General features: G+C 39.1%; 1 protein-coding gene across 7 annotated transcripts in view; it reads left to right on the forward strand.

Moving 5' to 3' along the window:
- HIPK3 (homeodomain interacting protein kinase 3) overlaps positions 1-15,829 on the forward strand; it is a 100,891-nt gene that overhangs the window by 27,438 nt on the left and 57,624 nt on the right. For 6 of the 7 annotated variants that reach the window (XM_009186339.4, XM_009186342.4, XM_009186340.3 and 3 more), the window contains exon 2: positions 4,140-5,238. In XM_009186339.4, coding sequence (XP_009184603.1) covers positions 4,140-5,238 — 1,099 coding nt within the window. Of the gene's footprint in view, positions 1-38; positions 42-4,139; positions 5,239-15,829 lie in introns of all 7 variants that reach the window. The other variant, XM_009186341.2, reaches the window with a different exon arrangement.

Below are 15,829 nucleotides of genomic sequence, written 5' to 3' on the forward strand. Positions count from 1 at the left end.
GTAAAGGTATGGAATAGATGTCAGTAGATGCCAATGAGATGGTTTGGAACTCCAGAATTGCTTTTTTTTTCTTTTCTTTTCTTTCTTTTTTTTTTTTTTTTGAGACAGAGTCTTGCTCTGTCGCCCAGGCTGGAGTGCAGTGGTGTGATCTCAGCTCATTGCAGCCTCTGCCTCTCGGGTTCATGCCGTTCTCCTGCCTCAGCCTCCTGAGTAGCCGGGACTACAGGTGCCTGCCACTACGCCCAGCTGATTTTTTGTTTTTTTGGTGGAGACGGGGTTTCACTGTGTTAGCTAGGATGGTCTCGATCTCCTGACCTTGTGATCCGCCCGCCTTGGACTCCCAAAGTGCTCAGATTACAGGCATGAGCCACTGCGCCTGGTGGAACTCCAGAATTTCAATTTATGATTTTCTCTTACAGAGCGAACATCAAGTCTTAATTTGTATAGTAAGGTTTTGTAGCAGATTTATTAAGGTCAAGTCAAATTAGGAATGTGGTAGATTGTGTACAAGAAAGCTGAAGGAGGTATAAATTTACACCTTTTATCTGAAAGGCCGTGCATTTACTTGTTCCCTTTACCATGCCTTAGCTATTGACTATGGGCCAGTTACCTAGTCTTCGTAAACTTCAATTTTCTTTTTTTTTTTTCTTTTTTCTTTTGGAGACAGAGCTTCGCTCTGTTGCCCAGGCTGGAGTGCAGTGGCATGATCTTGGCTCACTGCAACCTCTGCCTCCTGGGTTCAAGCGATTCTTGTGCCTCAGCCTCTCCAGTGGCTAGGATTATATGTGTGCACCACCACGCCTGGCTGATTTTTGTATTTTTAGTAGAGATGGGGTTTCACCACGTTGGCCAGGCTGGTCTCGAACTCCTGACCTCGTGATCCGCCCACCTTGGCCTCCCAAAGTGCTGGGATTACAGGCATGAGCCACTGTGCCTGGCCAACTTTAGTTTTCTTAAAAGCAAATTGGAAAGATATTGCTATGATTAGATAAAATATTGTAAATAAAGTGTTAAACCGTTGCCTAGTAAGTGCTCAGTAGGTAGTTGCTCTTATTTTTAATACAGATATTACAGATTGTGATGGTAATCTGTGGATTCTGAGTTAAAGAACTGATGTTTGTGATTTGTTACAAGAGTAGGAGACCACATAGTTAATATAATACAGATTTTTAAATTGTAGAAAATGAAGATATTTCAACCAACCAACGAACCAACATTTATTGAACACCAACTCTATATCCTTGGCACTTTGCTTTAGATCTAGTGTGAAAGACAGATATATACACTGACAATTACAATATAATGAAATGTAATCGCAAAATGAGAAGAATTTAGGAACTACTGTGAGAGCACTGATTGCTCACCCCTGCCTGGAGGGTGAGTTTATATGTTTCAGGAAAGGCTTCAGCAAGGATATATCATTTTACTTTGATTGAAATCTAAAAGAGTTTTTAAAGTGTTCAATAGTAGATGTGAATCTGGGTGCAGTGGCTCATGCCTGTAATCCCAGCATTTTGGGAGCCTGAGATGAGAGGATCACTTGAGGCCAGGAGTTGGAGGCTGCAGTGAGCTATGATTGTGCCACTGCGCTGCAGCCTAGGTGAGACCTTGTTAAAAGAAGAAAGGGGGCCGGGCGCGGTGGCTCAAGCCTGTAATCCCAGCACTTTGGGAGGCCGAGGCGGGTGGATCACGAGGTCAGGAGATCGAGACCATCCTGGCTAACATGGTGAAACCCCGTCTCTACTAAAAATACAAAAAACTAGCCGGGCGTGGTGGCGGGCGCCTGTAGTCCCAGCTACTCGGAGGCTGAGGCAGGAGAATGGCGTGAACCTGGGAGGCGGAGCTTGCAGTGAGCCGAGATCGCGCCACTGCACTCCAGCCTGGGTGACACAGCGCGAGACTCCGTCTAAAAAAAAAAAAAAAAAAAAGAAGAAAGGGTAGATGTGCAGAAAAGCACTAAGAGAACATAATGCAAAGTTCCTGTATCTGGCTTCTCAGCTTATTTTTACACTTGATCATTTGTATTAGGATTTTACCATTAGGAAAATTACCAAGGTAATTTTGTACAAGTAGAAAACATGGAGTATTACTTAAAGTGATGATTCTATCAAATGGTGGTTTTGATGTACATATTTATTATATATTGTTGTGGCAGACCAGGTAGATGGAAGGCAGATCTAACACCTGTGTAATTATCAGTTTTTCTAGCTATGATACTGAGGATTCATTCTTATGTGTATATATGTTTTGAGTTCCTATAGATAGGTCAGCAGTTGCTAGGTGGATTTCATATTTTATAAATTCTAAGTTGGTAAAATAAGGTCATAGGGGAGAACATTAAGTATGCCAGAATAAAACTGAATTCTCTTTCGTATCTATGTTATATCTGAATCAAATAATGTTTATGAAATCATTAAACACTTAATGGTTGTGTGGTAAGAATGTTGGCTATTTCACCCTCAATAAATCACATCCTTTTTGGATGCAGGCATAAAATAAATAGAATGTCATTTAGTCCTTGAGAACTTTAGAATGATTTTAAATCTGTTTTTCAAATATGATTTGAAATTTGATTTGAAAATATGCTTTGAAAATTTCAAATATTTTCCAATATTATTTGGAGGAAGTTCAAAGGAATATCCATATAATAACGTACAAATTGAGAAGAATGGGAACATGAATATAACTGGGTAGAAAGTCATTAACTTGTCTTTGTAATCTAATGCTTTTTAAGATCAAAGGATAATATATTTAGTAAATAGAATGTAGGATCAGCTATTCATGAAATGGGGCACCCTAATTTTATTTAAAATCCCTGCCATAGGCGGGGCGTGGTGGCTCACGCCTATAATTCCAGCACTTTGGGAGGCCGACGCAGGTGGGTCACCTGAGATAAGGAGTTCAAGACCAGCCTGGCCAACATGGTGAAACTCCATCTCTACTAAAAATAAAAAAATTAGGCGTAGTGGCACATGCCTATAATCACATTTACTCGGGAGGCTAAGGCAGGAGAATCGCTTGAACCAGGAGGCCAAGATTACAGTGAGCTGAGATTGTACCATTGCACTCTAGCCTGGGCGACAAGAGCGAAACTCTGTCTCAAAAAAAATGTATTTTTTGAGACATATAATATATAATATATACATATGTTATAATATATACACATACATATGCACACATTTACATATATATCATAAACATATATATTGTATATACATGTTTATACTATATGTATATATTATATATCATATATACACATACACATATATACATATGTATTATATACACACGTATATAATATATATAATATATATGTAGTTAAAGCAGACATAGATTTTTTTTTTCCTCCTGAGGCAATTCTTGGGCTTTAAGTTTAAGAAATATGGCTATAAACTATGTTTATGTAATGCATATTTTCTTTTCTTGTCATTGGTACATACATTTTAATTTGGTAATATAGTGTTTTACTTTTGTCAAATGTGTACAGTTAAAGGATCTGTACTTTTTTTTTGAGGCAGAGTTTTGCCCTGTTTCACAGGCTGAAGTGCAGTGGTGCAATCTCGGCTCACTGCAACCTCTGCCTCCCGGGTTCAAGCGATTCTCCTGCCTCAGCCTCCCAAGTAGCTGGGACCCCAGGCATGCACCACCACGCCCAGCTAATTTTTGTATTATTAGTAGAGTTGGGGTTTCTTCACTATGTTGGCCAGGCTGGTCTTGAACTCCTGACCTCAAGTGATCCAACTGCCTCAGCCTCTCAAAGTGCTGGGATTACAGGGATCTATACTTTTCTTTTGAGGGAAAATGTTGGCACCGTTTCTAGGGCATATTGGCCATTTCAGCTTCTCAGTAAATATTTAAGTAATAAAATGCACTTGATTCTTTATTCTTAGACTGTTTATGCAATACTCAGAATATCTGAAGCACCAATTAACTGAAATGGAGATATTAAAAAGACGGTTATCTTCTCCAAGGGAAAAAAACGTCTTAGTGGGAATTAATTACTGTTTTACAAATTGTGAATTTGACCCTTAAGAGTTTTCTTCCTGAGATTTAAAATTGAAAAAAAAATTGTTGACATTAATATTTCTTCTTTCCTTTTTTTTTTCTTTTCTTTTTTTTTTTTTTTTTTTTTTTTGCAGGTATGGCCTCACAAGTCTTGGTCTACCCACCATATGTTTATCAAACTCAGTCAAGTGCCTTTTGTAGTGTGAAGAAACTCAAAGTAGAGCCAAGCAGTTGTATATTCCAGGAAAGAAACTATCCACGGACCTATGTGAATGGTAGAAACTTTGGAAATTCTCATCCTCCCACTAAGGGTAGTGCTTTTCAGACAAAGATACCATTTAATAGACCTCGAGGACACAACTTTTCATTGCAGACAAGTGCTGTTGTTTTGAAAAACACTGCAGGTGCTACAAAGGTCATAGCAGCTCAGGCGCAGCAAGCTCAAGCGCAGGCACCTCAGATTGGGGCGTGGCGAAACAGATTGCATTTCCTAGAAGGCCCCCAGCGATGTGGATTGAAGCGCAAGAGTGAGGAGTTGGATAATCATAGCAGCGCAATGCAGATTGTCGATGAATTGTCCATACTTCCTGCAATGTTGCAAACCAACATGGGAAATCCAGTGACAGTTGTGACAACTACCACAGGATCAAAACAGAATTGTACCACTGGAGAAGGTGACTATCAGTTAGTGCAGCATGAAGTCTTATGCTCCATGAAAAATACTTATGAAGTCCTTGATTTTCTTGGTCGAGGCACCTTTGGCCAGGTAGTTAAATGCTGGAAAAGAGGGACAAATGAGATTGTAGCAATCAAAATTTTGAAAAATCATCCTTCTTATGCTCGTCAAGGTCAAATAGAAGTGAGCATATTAGCAAGGCTCAGTACTGAAAATGCTGATGAATATAACTTTGTACGAGCTTATGAATGCTTTCAGCACCGTAACCATACTTGTTTAGTTTTTGAGATGCTGGAACAAAACTTGTATGACTTTCTGAAACAAAATAAATTTAGTCCCCTGCCACTAAAAGTGATTCGGCCCATTCTTCAGCAAGTGACCACTGCACTGAAAAAATTGAAAAGTCTTGGTTTAATTCATGCTGATCTCAAGCCAGAGAATATTATGTTGGTGGATCCTGTTCGGCAGCCTTACAGGGTTAAAGTAATAGACTTTGGGTCGGCCAGTCATGTATCAAAGACTGTTTGTTCAACGTATCTACAGTCTCGGTACTACAGGTAGGTAACAACTCCATACTTTTTGGTTGCTTATTAATAAATGTTAAATTTCTGCCAAATGAAATAATTTTGTGTGTGTTTGTGGTAAAAGAGATTGCTTCAGTTTAAAAAGGAAATCAAGAGAAGATCAATTTAGGTTTGTTTTAAAGAGATTTAAAAAATCAAGACATAAAATCTACCCAAGCAGGATAGAAATACCACTGCAAAGTTCCATGCCAAAGACATCTGGTTATTTTTATTTTTAATGGAAGATTTGAAGGAATGATAGGTGATCAATAATGATCAAACAGAGGTCTTTAAATGTTGGAAAGTATTTACAGTAATTTTTGTGTATATCATGGGCATTTCAGTACTTGAGAGGAATAGTTTATTAAAGACATAATCGTATGTAACTGAATATTTAGAAAAATTATATACAGGTTTGAGTAGCCCTTATCTGAAACTCTTGGGGCCAGAAGTGTTTTGGATTTCAGATTTTTCTGGCTTTTGGAATATTTGCACTGTCAACTAGTTAAGCACCCGTAAATCTGAAAATTTGTTTCCTTTGAGTGTCATGTCAATGCCCAAAAAGTTTCAGATTTTTGGATTTGGGATGCTCAACCTGTGTAAGAATTCAGAAAGTTATTCTGATTAATGATTTTAAGATTCAGATATAAAGCCAGGTGCGTTGGCTCATGCCTGTAATCCCAGCACTTGGGGAGGCTGAGGCAGGTGGATCACCTGAGGTCAGGAGTTCAAGACCAGCCTGGCCAACATGGCGAAACCCCCATCTCTACTAAAAATAACACAAATTAGTTGGGCGTGGTGGCGGGCATCTGTAATCCCAGCAACTTGGGAGGCTGAGGCAGGAGAATCGTGGGAACCCAGGAGGTGGAGGTTGCAGTGAGCTGAGATTGCGCCATTGCACTCCAGCTTGGGCCACAAGAGTGAAACTCCATCTCAAAAAACAAAACAAAACACAAATATATTTCTTTTCCTTCCCGTGACTCTTTAGGTCACCTGATCATAACCAGTTTTATTATGTTCTATCCACATATATGCTATGGATAATGCTATTTTGGTCTTGGTTCTGGGGGGAAGTTAAAGAAGAAAACAATGCCCATGTAAAGTATTGATAACGTGCTACAATGTAACACTAGCCTGACGTACAGTAGATAGTATGAGGGGCTAACTAGTGATTACCAAGATTCAGAATACTGAAAACTCATTCTGGAGTGTAAAATGGCTTTGAATTCATAGTTTGATAACTTTGAGCATAAATTATTTTCATATAAGCCTGAATGAATTTGTTATTGGTATATGCTACAGCCCTATGAGCTCCAACATGATGGACCTGCCATAAAATATAGACAAATACAGTATCTGCCAGTATTGGTCATTCATGCAGTTTATTGTTAGAAATGCTTAGAACATGGGGGATATAAATTTAGACCCAACAAGGGGTATTTTCTGATACTGCATTTACCTTTGCACTGTACCTGATTACCCTTCTTGCAAGTATATGCTATAGTGCCCAGTACAAAATAAAGGAGAAATTAATTAGCTCCTACACAAATAAACTCTAAATATATGCCCTACTAGTAGGTTATCAGAAGGAATTGCCCATTTATGTCACTTAGTGTTAGTAAAGCTTATTAAAACATGTATTAGAGCTGGGTTTAGTGGCTCACACCTGTAGTCCTAGCACTTTGGGAAGTGGGAGGATCACTTTAGGTCAAGAGATGAAGATCAGCCTGGGCAACAGAGCAAAACCCTGCCTCTCCAAAAAAAGAAAAAAATAATGAGCCAGGAATGGTGGGAAATACCTGTAGTCTTAGCTATTCAAGAGGCTGACGTAGGAGGATCCCTTGAACCCAGGTGTTAGAGGCTGCAGTGAGCTATGATAATGCCACTGCACTCCAGCCTGAGTGACAGAGTGAGACCCTCTTAAAAAAAATAAAGTATGTATTAGGAATTAGAAATAATAGCCTGATATACCTTTAGTATATTCTTTTTTAAAACATTATTTTTATTTTTATGGGTCCATAGTAGATATATATATATTTATGGGGTATATGAGATATTTTGATATAGGCATGCAGTGCATAATAATCACATCAGGGTAAATGGACTATCCATTCCTTCAAGCATTTGTCATTTCTTTGTGTTACAAACATTCCAATTAGACTCCTTTACTTATTTTTAAATGTACAATAAATTATTGTTGACTGTGGTCACTCTGGTGTGCTATCAAATACTACATATTGTTCATTCTAACTATATATTTGTACCCGTTAACCATCCCTACTCCCGGCCCCCATCTACTACCCTTCCTAGACTCTGGTAACCGTCATTCTACTCTCTATCTCCATGAGTTCAATTGTTTTAATTTTTAGCTCCCACATATGAGCGAGAACATTGTCAAGTTTTGTCTTTCTGTGCCTGGCTTATTTCAGGTAACATAATGCCCTTTAGTTCCATCCAAGTTGTTGCAATTGACAGGATCTCATTCTTTCTGTCCATTGTGTATATATGTACCACATTTTCTTCATCCATTCATTTGTTGATGGACACTTAGGTTCATTCCACATCTTGCCTATTGTGAATAGTGCTGCACTAAACACTGGATTGTAGATCTCTCTTTGATAGACTTTCATTCTTTTGGCTGTATATCTTAGTATATTCTTGATTGTATGGTTTTGGTAGTAGAGTGCTAGATACCATTAAAACTTCTTAGATCATTTAAAATTTTAAATTTGCTGTAGTTGCAGGTAGTAGCTCTTGCTACATAATTAGATTTACTAGATATCTCTGCTCCCCAAAAGATTTTTTTTTCAATATACGAGATTAGCTTTCTTCTGGAAAAAAACTGTAAAATCTTATTTAACAGTATTAGAAGAATAGTAGTTTTTGTTTTTTTCTTTCCCTTGGTACTCTATGGATTCTGTCTTGAGAGCTTTTAGTAGTGAGCTAGCATATTATATAAACTCCCAGGCTTCAGCTGCTTGGGCTCTATATTTAGTTCACTTGCTAGTAAATGACTTCACTTCATTTGGGTCCTGCATTATTCTGCATATCAGAATTACCTCATTTTCTTTATTTGAAATCTTTTCCACTAGAGTAAAAAAAAGTCTTTTTTTTTTTTTTTTTTTTAAATACTTGAGAATGTCTATTGGTTTACCAAATCTTTCAAGGGAATAAAGGAAATCCCTTAAAAAGGAATCTAAAATGCTAAATATTTTATGATACTGGTTTCTAGCATTAGGCCTTTGCACAAATACTAGCCTTTGTATTAGGAATGAAGAAAATCTATGAGTAATTACTAAACAGTTTAGTAGTTTCTAATTTGTGTTTATATATAAATTTCAGGTAAATAATTTACCCGATGTTCTGAAGCTATACAGTTGCGATGCTAAATTACAGGCTCTGGGTTTAGAGTGAAAAACAAGAGGCTCTTATTTGTAAACAAAGACTAGTGCAGGCATTTTGGTTGATGTTGCCTGGATAAAAAACTAAAAATAGATTTTATGTCATTTAGATCCAAGCATTAGAAGAGTTAGTAAATATTAAGGTATATTGGTGAAAATATATTGTAGTCCTTAATGACATACTGTTTTAATATCTAGTGTAATTTTGCAAGAAAATGGCAGATACCATTACTCTCTTTAAGTATTTGTTTGTACTTTATTTGGGACCCTGACAATTCTGGCCTAGTTTATGACTAGGTTACTTATAAATCTGATTAGGCAGTAAGCTAAAGTGTCTTATACTTGATTTTTCAATTTTTGTTAAAATATTTTTTATTTCATAAATGAAAGCAGGAAGTGGAAACTAACCAAATTAAATATTTTTGAGCAAAGCACAGTAGGAATGCACATATCCTGATTTCTGAGGTAAACTATTTATATTTAAACACAGGTTTATGTGTTATTCTATTTCTTTGTACAACACAGAAGTGTAGTAGGGATATCTTAAAATAGACAGGGGACAGTGGCCAGAAATAGTTGACTACTATAGATGGTGAGGCTGTCTAACTCTTGCAGTGATACAAGCCAGAAGTACATGCTAAGGGCATTGATTTGCTTAAGGTCAGCACGTTCTAAATTCAGCTGCTTGAGTATGGTTTCTGTCAAGAACACGTAGGGCTCTTAAATGCATAAAAGGCTTTAGCCGCAGAAGGTGCTGTATTTATGAGGTGTGGTGGCAACATTCAGGTCATGAATTTGTTTTTCTTTTTTTTTTTTTAATATAGAATTTTAGCCTGTGATTCTGAGTCATTTCAGAACACAGAGACAGGAAAGTGGGCTGTAAAAATAACCTCTGTAGCAGTTATATTCTTTGCTACTCTACTGAGTAATTTACCTTTAATTGCTATTGAGTTTTAAAAAATGCTGTTTTGCATGTAATAGTTAACAAAAAGGTATGTAATGATAAACAGTTAATTTAGACATATTTATTCTTTCGTGGCATCCTTACCTCTCATGCCTTCTTAGATCCAGAAGTATCAAAGTTTCTGTAACAAAATTAAGCTACATAGGAAGACCCATAAAATAATAACTAATATTTTACATAGGGGTCTTTATAATGAAACACTGTGTATGTATAATGCATCATTTTTTCAAAGTGCCTTTCGTTATATTTTCTAGTTTGTTTCTCATTTCTCTATGAGTTAGTTACTGGGTGGCATTACTCTTTGATAAGGAGAAAACTGGGACTTACATAAGTCAGACAGGTTCAAATTCACACTGTAAGTTTAACTTTACAACTTTTGTTAGGCCTTTTTGGGTGCTGGTACTGTGCTAGGTGCTAAGAATACAAAGGTGATTTATATATGTTGATTAATTTATTTGATTAATGATTTCATCATTCAATGGAGGGGAAAAATAGTTTGCTTCAAGAAATGCCAGGGTGGAGAGATGTGTGCAGGGTGATACATGAACCCAAAGGAGCGCACTTAGCCTGATCTGAGGAGCAGGGAAGACCTCTAGGGGAGAGATGACCCCAGAATGACCCTTGAGAGCAGAGCAGAGAAGGTGCCAGGGTTGATGGTTCTTGAGCATTTTCTCTCACTAAGCCACTCTTAACCTAAAAAAAGCTCAGCATTGGGATGAAATTGTTGGTAATTTCTTTTGTATATCATAAAGTAGTTGTTTGGGAATCTTTATTAGACAAATACAAGGTTGTCAGTTGAGTTTAGTTTTAATAGAAGATTAGGAAATTCTAAAATGAAATGGTTTTCTTTTTTTCGAGACGGAGTCTCGCTCTGTTACCCAGGCTGGAGTGCAGTGGCACAATCTCGGCTCACTGCAAGCTCCGCCTCCCGGGTTCACACCATTCTCTTGCCTCAGCCTCCCGAGTAGCTGGGACTACAGGTGCCTGCCACCACGCCCAGCTAATTTTTTTGTATTTTTAGTAGAGACGGGGTTTCACCCTGTTAACCAGGATAGTCTCTATCTCCTGACCTCATGATCCATCCAGCTCGGCTTCCCAAAGTGCTGGGATTACAGGCATGAGCCACCGCGCCCAGCCAAATGAAGTGGTTTTCAATGTCATACCTGTGGCTGCAAATGTATAGTACTTTACTACGTAAAAGACTACATAGACACAGATGACTACATATATCAGGCCTACTATTAAAAATTCTAGCAGAGCTCTTAAGTTTTTTTGTTTTGTTTTTGTTTTTAAAAACAGCTTTATTGAGATATAATTTACATACATTGAAATTCATTCATTTAAAGTGTATAATTTAATGGCTTTTAGTATATTTATAGTTGTGCCATCAGCACAATTAAAATTTTAAGTTAAAAATTCTTTTGGCCAAATTATTTCTCACCTCACACAATTTTAGAATATTTACATTACCCTCAAAAAAAGCCCCTGTGCCTCTTAGCCATTGTTCCCCACTCTGCCCATCACCCCCAGCCCTAAGCAAACACTAATCTACTTGCTGCCTGTGTAGATCATCTATTCTGGACGTGTCATATACCTGTAACCATACAATAGATGGTCCTTTTTGACTGGCTTCTTTTTTTCACTTAACATAATGTTTTCAAGGTTCATCCATGTTGTAGGATGTATCAATACTTCTTTTTATTGTCAACAATAAACCATTGTATAGATATATATCACATTTTATGTATCCATTCATCAGTAGAATGTATTAAAATTGTGTCAGTGAAAAGATACGTGAATAGAAACTGTAATATGGTCCAAGGTTAAATATCAAAATATTTAGTGCCTCTAAAATGTAAAGTGTGGTGCTTGGTGCTGCTTGTACAGGAGGAGAACAAAATTGAGTCTCTGCTTTTATGGTATTTGCCATCTAATGGGTAGACAAAGAACAAAAAAAGTAGTTGGAGAGGCTGAGTGCCATGGCTCACACCTGTAATCTCAGCACTTTGGGAGGCCGAGGCGGGCGGATCACCTGAGATTGGGAGTTTGAGTCCAGTCTGGCCAGCATGGTAAAACCCCATCTCTACTAAAAATGCAAAAATTGGCCGGGCGTGGTGGTGAGGGAAGCTGAGGCAGGAGAATCGCTTGAACCTGGGAGGCGGAGGTTGCAGTGAGCCAAGATTGCACCATTGCACTCCAGCCTGGGCAACAGAGCAAGATTCCCTCTCAAAAAAAAAAAAAAAAGGTAGTTAGAGCAAGGAGAGAGGACAAGAGGAGCTTAAACTTTTTTGGTTCCTTTTTTCTTTAATTTTTATGTTGAAATTACCTACAACATACACAATAAGTAAATTTAGGCATACAAAAAAGTTGTAAAAATAGTACGAAGGATTCCTGTTATGCTTCATCCAGATTCCCCAATGTTTCAAATGTTAGTATTTGACCACCCTAGTTTTATCAATCATTCTCTCTTTACACGTAACCCACACACCCACACTCACCTACCCACCCACCTACCTTTTCCTACAGAGTTTGATATGAAGCTACTTTACCTCTAAATGCTTCAGTGTACATTTCCCAAACATAAGGACATTCTCTTGCATAACTTCAGTACAGTTATCAAAATCTCATCCGTTAACATCAGTTCAGTATTATTGATTTGATGAACTGTTTAAACTATTTTTTTTTTTTTTTTAAAGACAGGGTCTTGCTTTGTGGCCCAGGCTGGAGCGCTGTGGTGCGGTCACAGCTCACTGCAGCGTCAAACTCCTGGGCGCAAGCAATCCTTCTGCCTCATACTCCTGAGTAGCTGGGACTGCAGTCATGAGCCACTGTGCTGGGCCTATATTTAAACTATTCAATAGCAATTTGGTTTTAACGAAATTAAAAGCAATTCAATACTGTTAGGTAATTTACTGACTTTATTTAGATTTTGCCAACTGTCCCACTAATGGACCTTTTTTTCTTGCTCAGAATTCGGTCCTTCATCACATGTTACATTATTTGTCCTGTCTCATTAGTGTCCTCTAATCTGGTGATACATCATAATGATGTGATTCTGATGTCTCAAAATGGGGTCACTCATGTCAAGTAGCATTGAGCTCACAGCAAAGTCACCCCTACTCCCCCCAGCGATAAACATATATAATGGACTGCTGCGACAACACCTGCCCTGACTGAGTGGCACCTGAGACCTGACACGAACCCATAGAAAGCGAAAGGTGGCTGAGACAATGAGAATAGACCCATTTGGGAGAATGGACTGCTGCGACAACACCTGCCCTGACTGAGTGGCACCTAGAGACTCTGCACACGAGAGCCCATAGAAAGCTTTCTCCTGATTTTGGCATCTGCTGCCACCCGGAGAGAAGCAGCCGCCACCCCCACAACTCCACCCCATCCCCACCCAGGGCGTCCGAAGGACTTCAGGACTGTTCGGCTCATCTGTTTGCATGTTGGTCTCCCTAGCCAAGGGTTGTGCTTGGTTCCTCACAGCCCCCTTTTCTTCTGCCTCTGTGTTGAATATTGTTTGCATGATTGGTTGGCTGTGAAAGCCTCTCAATGAAACGTGAATTCGAGCTTATGCTGCATCGTTATGAAACCTTAGGGCATAGGCTTCTCCTTTGGTCGGAGTCAGCACACCTGTGCAGAACCTTGTTCACATAGCACTCTGCTTAAGGCCGGACAGCTGCAGCAGCTCCTTATGTCTTTCTTTGCCTTCATGCCTCTGATGCTTTTGAAGCGTACTGGCCAGTTATTTTGTAGACTGTTCCTCAGTTTGCTTATGGCTGATGTTTTCTCATGATTAGATTCAGGTTTTGCGCTTTTGGCAGGAACTTCACAGAACTGCTGTTGTGTCCACACATATTGAGAGGCGCATGATGTCAATTTGTCCCATTATTGGTAAGGCAAACTTTGATCACTTGGTTGAGGTGGTGTAACTGCCAGGTTTTTCTCACTATAAAGTTACCATTTTTTTCTTTGTAACTAACAAGTACAATATCTTGTGGAGAGATACTTTGAGACTATTCATGTATACTATTTCTCATCTTATATTCACTGACCAATTTGAGCATTCTTGATGAGTTCGGCCTTAAACAACTGAGGTTTGCCAAATGGTTTTCTAATTTTGTAGTTCCTCTATTAGGGATTCTTCCACAAGTAAGAGCTTTTTTCCCCTCCCTTCCTTTCTTTAAGTGTGGACTCATAGATTTTTGTTTAATTCAATGGGTTGTAAATATCACTCGTCATTCTTTGTTTTGTTCAGCAAATTATCTCAGATGTTTCAGAGAGAGCATCTTTCTTTAGGCTTACTCCAGTGTCCCTGTGGTATGTCCCTATCCTTCCTTCAGGGTTTACTTTCTGGCACCACAGATATTCTGACTTACCTTGTGCTTTTTCTGTCCAGCCCTTGGATTGGAGCTCTAAGGAGCGCTTGTTCCTTTTACTGGAGAATGGCTTTTGGAAAACAGGACCTGGACACAGGCCAGGTATGCTCATTGGTACTAGGATATTACTTCCTTTAGACCTTTTGAGTGGCAAAGTTAGAAAATATAGAGGCATACCTTGCTTTCGTGTTTTGCTTTATTGCATTTCACATATACATGCTTTTTACAAATTGAAGGTTTGTGGCAACCTTGTGTCAGGTCTGTTGGTGCCATTTTCTCAACAGCATGTGCTCGTTTTATATCACTTTTTGGTAATTAATGATATTTCAAACTTTATTATTGTATTTGTTACAATGATCTTTGATCAGTGGTCTTTGATGTTACTATTATAATTGTTTTGGGACACCACAAACTGCGCCCGTATGAAATGGTGAATGTAATAAATGTGTGAGCTCCGACTGCTCTAACAACCAGCTGATCCTTGGTCTCTCTTCCTCTGTCCTCCCTATTACCTGAGACACAACAATAGTGAAGTGGCCTCTCAGTGTTCGTAGAGAAAGGAAGATCTCATGTCTCTCGCTTTAAATCAAAAGCTAGAAATAATTAAGCTTAGTGAGGAAGGCATGTGGAAAGCCAAGGCAGGCTGAAAGCTAGGTCTATTGTGCCAAACAGTCAAGTGGTGAATACAAAGGAAAAGTTCCTGAAGGAAAATAAGTGTTACTCCAGTAAGTAGTAAATGGTGAAAAAGCAAAACAGTGTTATTGCTGATATGGAAGAGAATTTTTTTTTTTTTTTTTTTTTTGGGGGATGGAGTCTCTCACTCTGTTGCCCAGGCTGGAGTGCAGTGGCCCAATCTTGGCTCACTGCAACTTCCGCCTCCTGGGTTGGAGCAATTCTCCTGCCTCAGCCTCCTGAGTGTCTGGGATTACAGGTACGCACCACTACGTCTGGCTAATTTTTGTATTTTTAGTAGAGACGGGACTTCGCCATGTTGGCCAGGCTCGTCTTGAACTCCTGACCTCAGGTAATCTGCCCGCCTTGGCTTCCCAGAGTGCTGGGATTACAGATGTGAGCCACCGTGCTGGCTGGAAGAGATTTTTGTGGTCTGGATAAGTGATCAAATTAGTCACAACATTCCCTTAAGCCAAACTCTAAGCCAGAGCCATGCCCTCTCTTCAATTCTGTGGAAGTGGAGAAAGGTGAGGAAAAGATGGAAAGTAGCAGAGGTTGATTCATGAGGTTTAAGGAAAGAAGCCACTCCATAACATAGAAGTGCAAGTGCCGACGCAGAAGATGTAGCTGAGATCATTGATGAAGGTGGCTACACTACACAACAGATTTTTAAAGTGGATGAAACAGCTTTGTATTGTAAGAATATACCATCTAGGACTTTCATAGCTAGAGAGAAGTCAATGCCTGGCTTCAGAACTTCAAAGAACAGGCTACCTTTTTTTTTTTTTTTTTTTATATCTTGAGATGGAGTCTTGCTCTGTCGCCCAGGCTGGAGTGCAGTGGTGTGATCTTGGCTCATTGCAACCTCTACCTGCCAGGTTCAAGCGATTCTCCTGCCTCAGCCTCCCAAGTAGCTGGGATTACAGGGGCGCACCACCATGCCCAGCTAATTTTTATATTTTAGTAGAGACAGGGTTTCACCATGTTGGCTGGGCTGGTCTTGAACTCCTGACCTCAAGTGATCCTCCCTCCTTGGCCTCCCAAAGTGCTGGTATTACAGGTGTGAGCTACCGCACCCAGCCAGAACAGGCTAACTTTTTTGTTGGGATAATGCAGCTAGTGACTTTACGGCCAATGCTCATTTACCATTCTGAAAATCCCAG

Source organism: Papio anubis, chromosome 12 (genome assembly GCF_008728515.1).
Source record: "Papio anubis isolate 15944 chromosome 12, Panubis1.0, whole genome shotgun sequence".
Taxonomy (NCBI): Eukaryota; Metazoa; Chordata; class Mammalia; order Primates; family Cercopithecidae; genus Papio; species Papio anubis.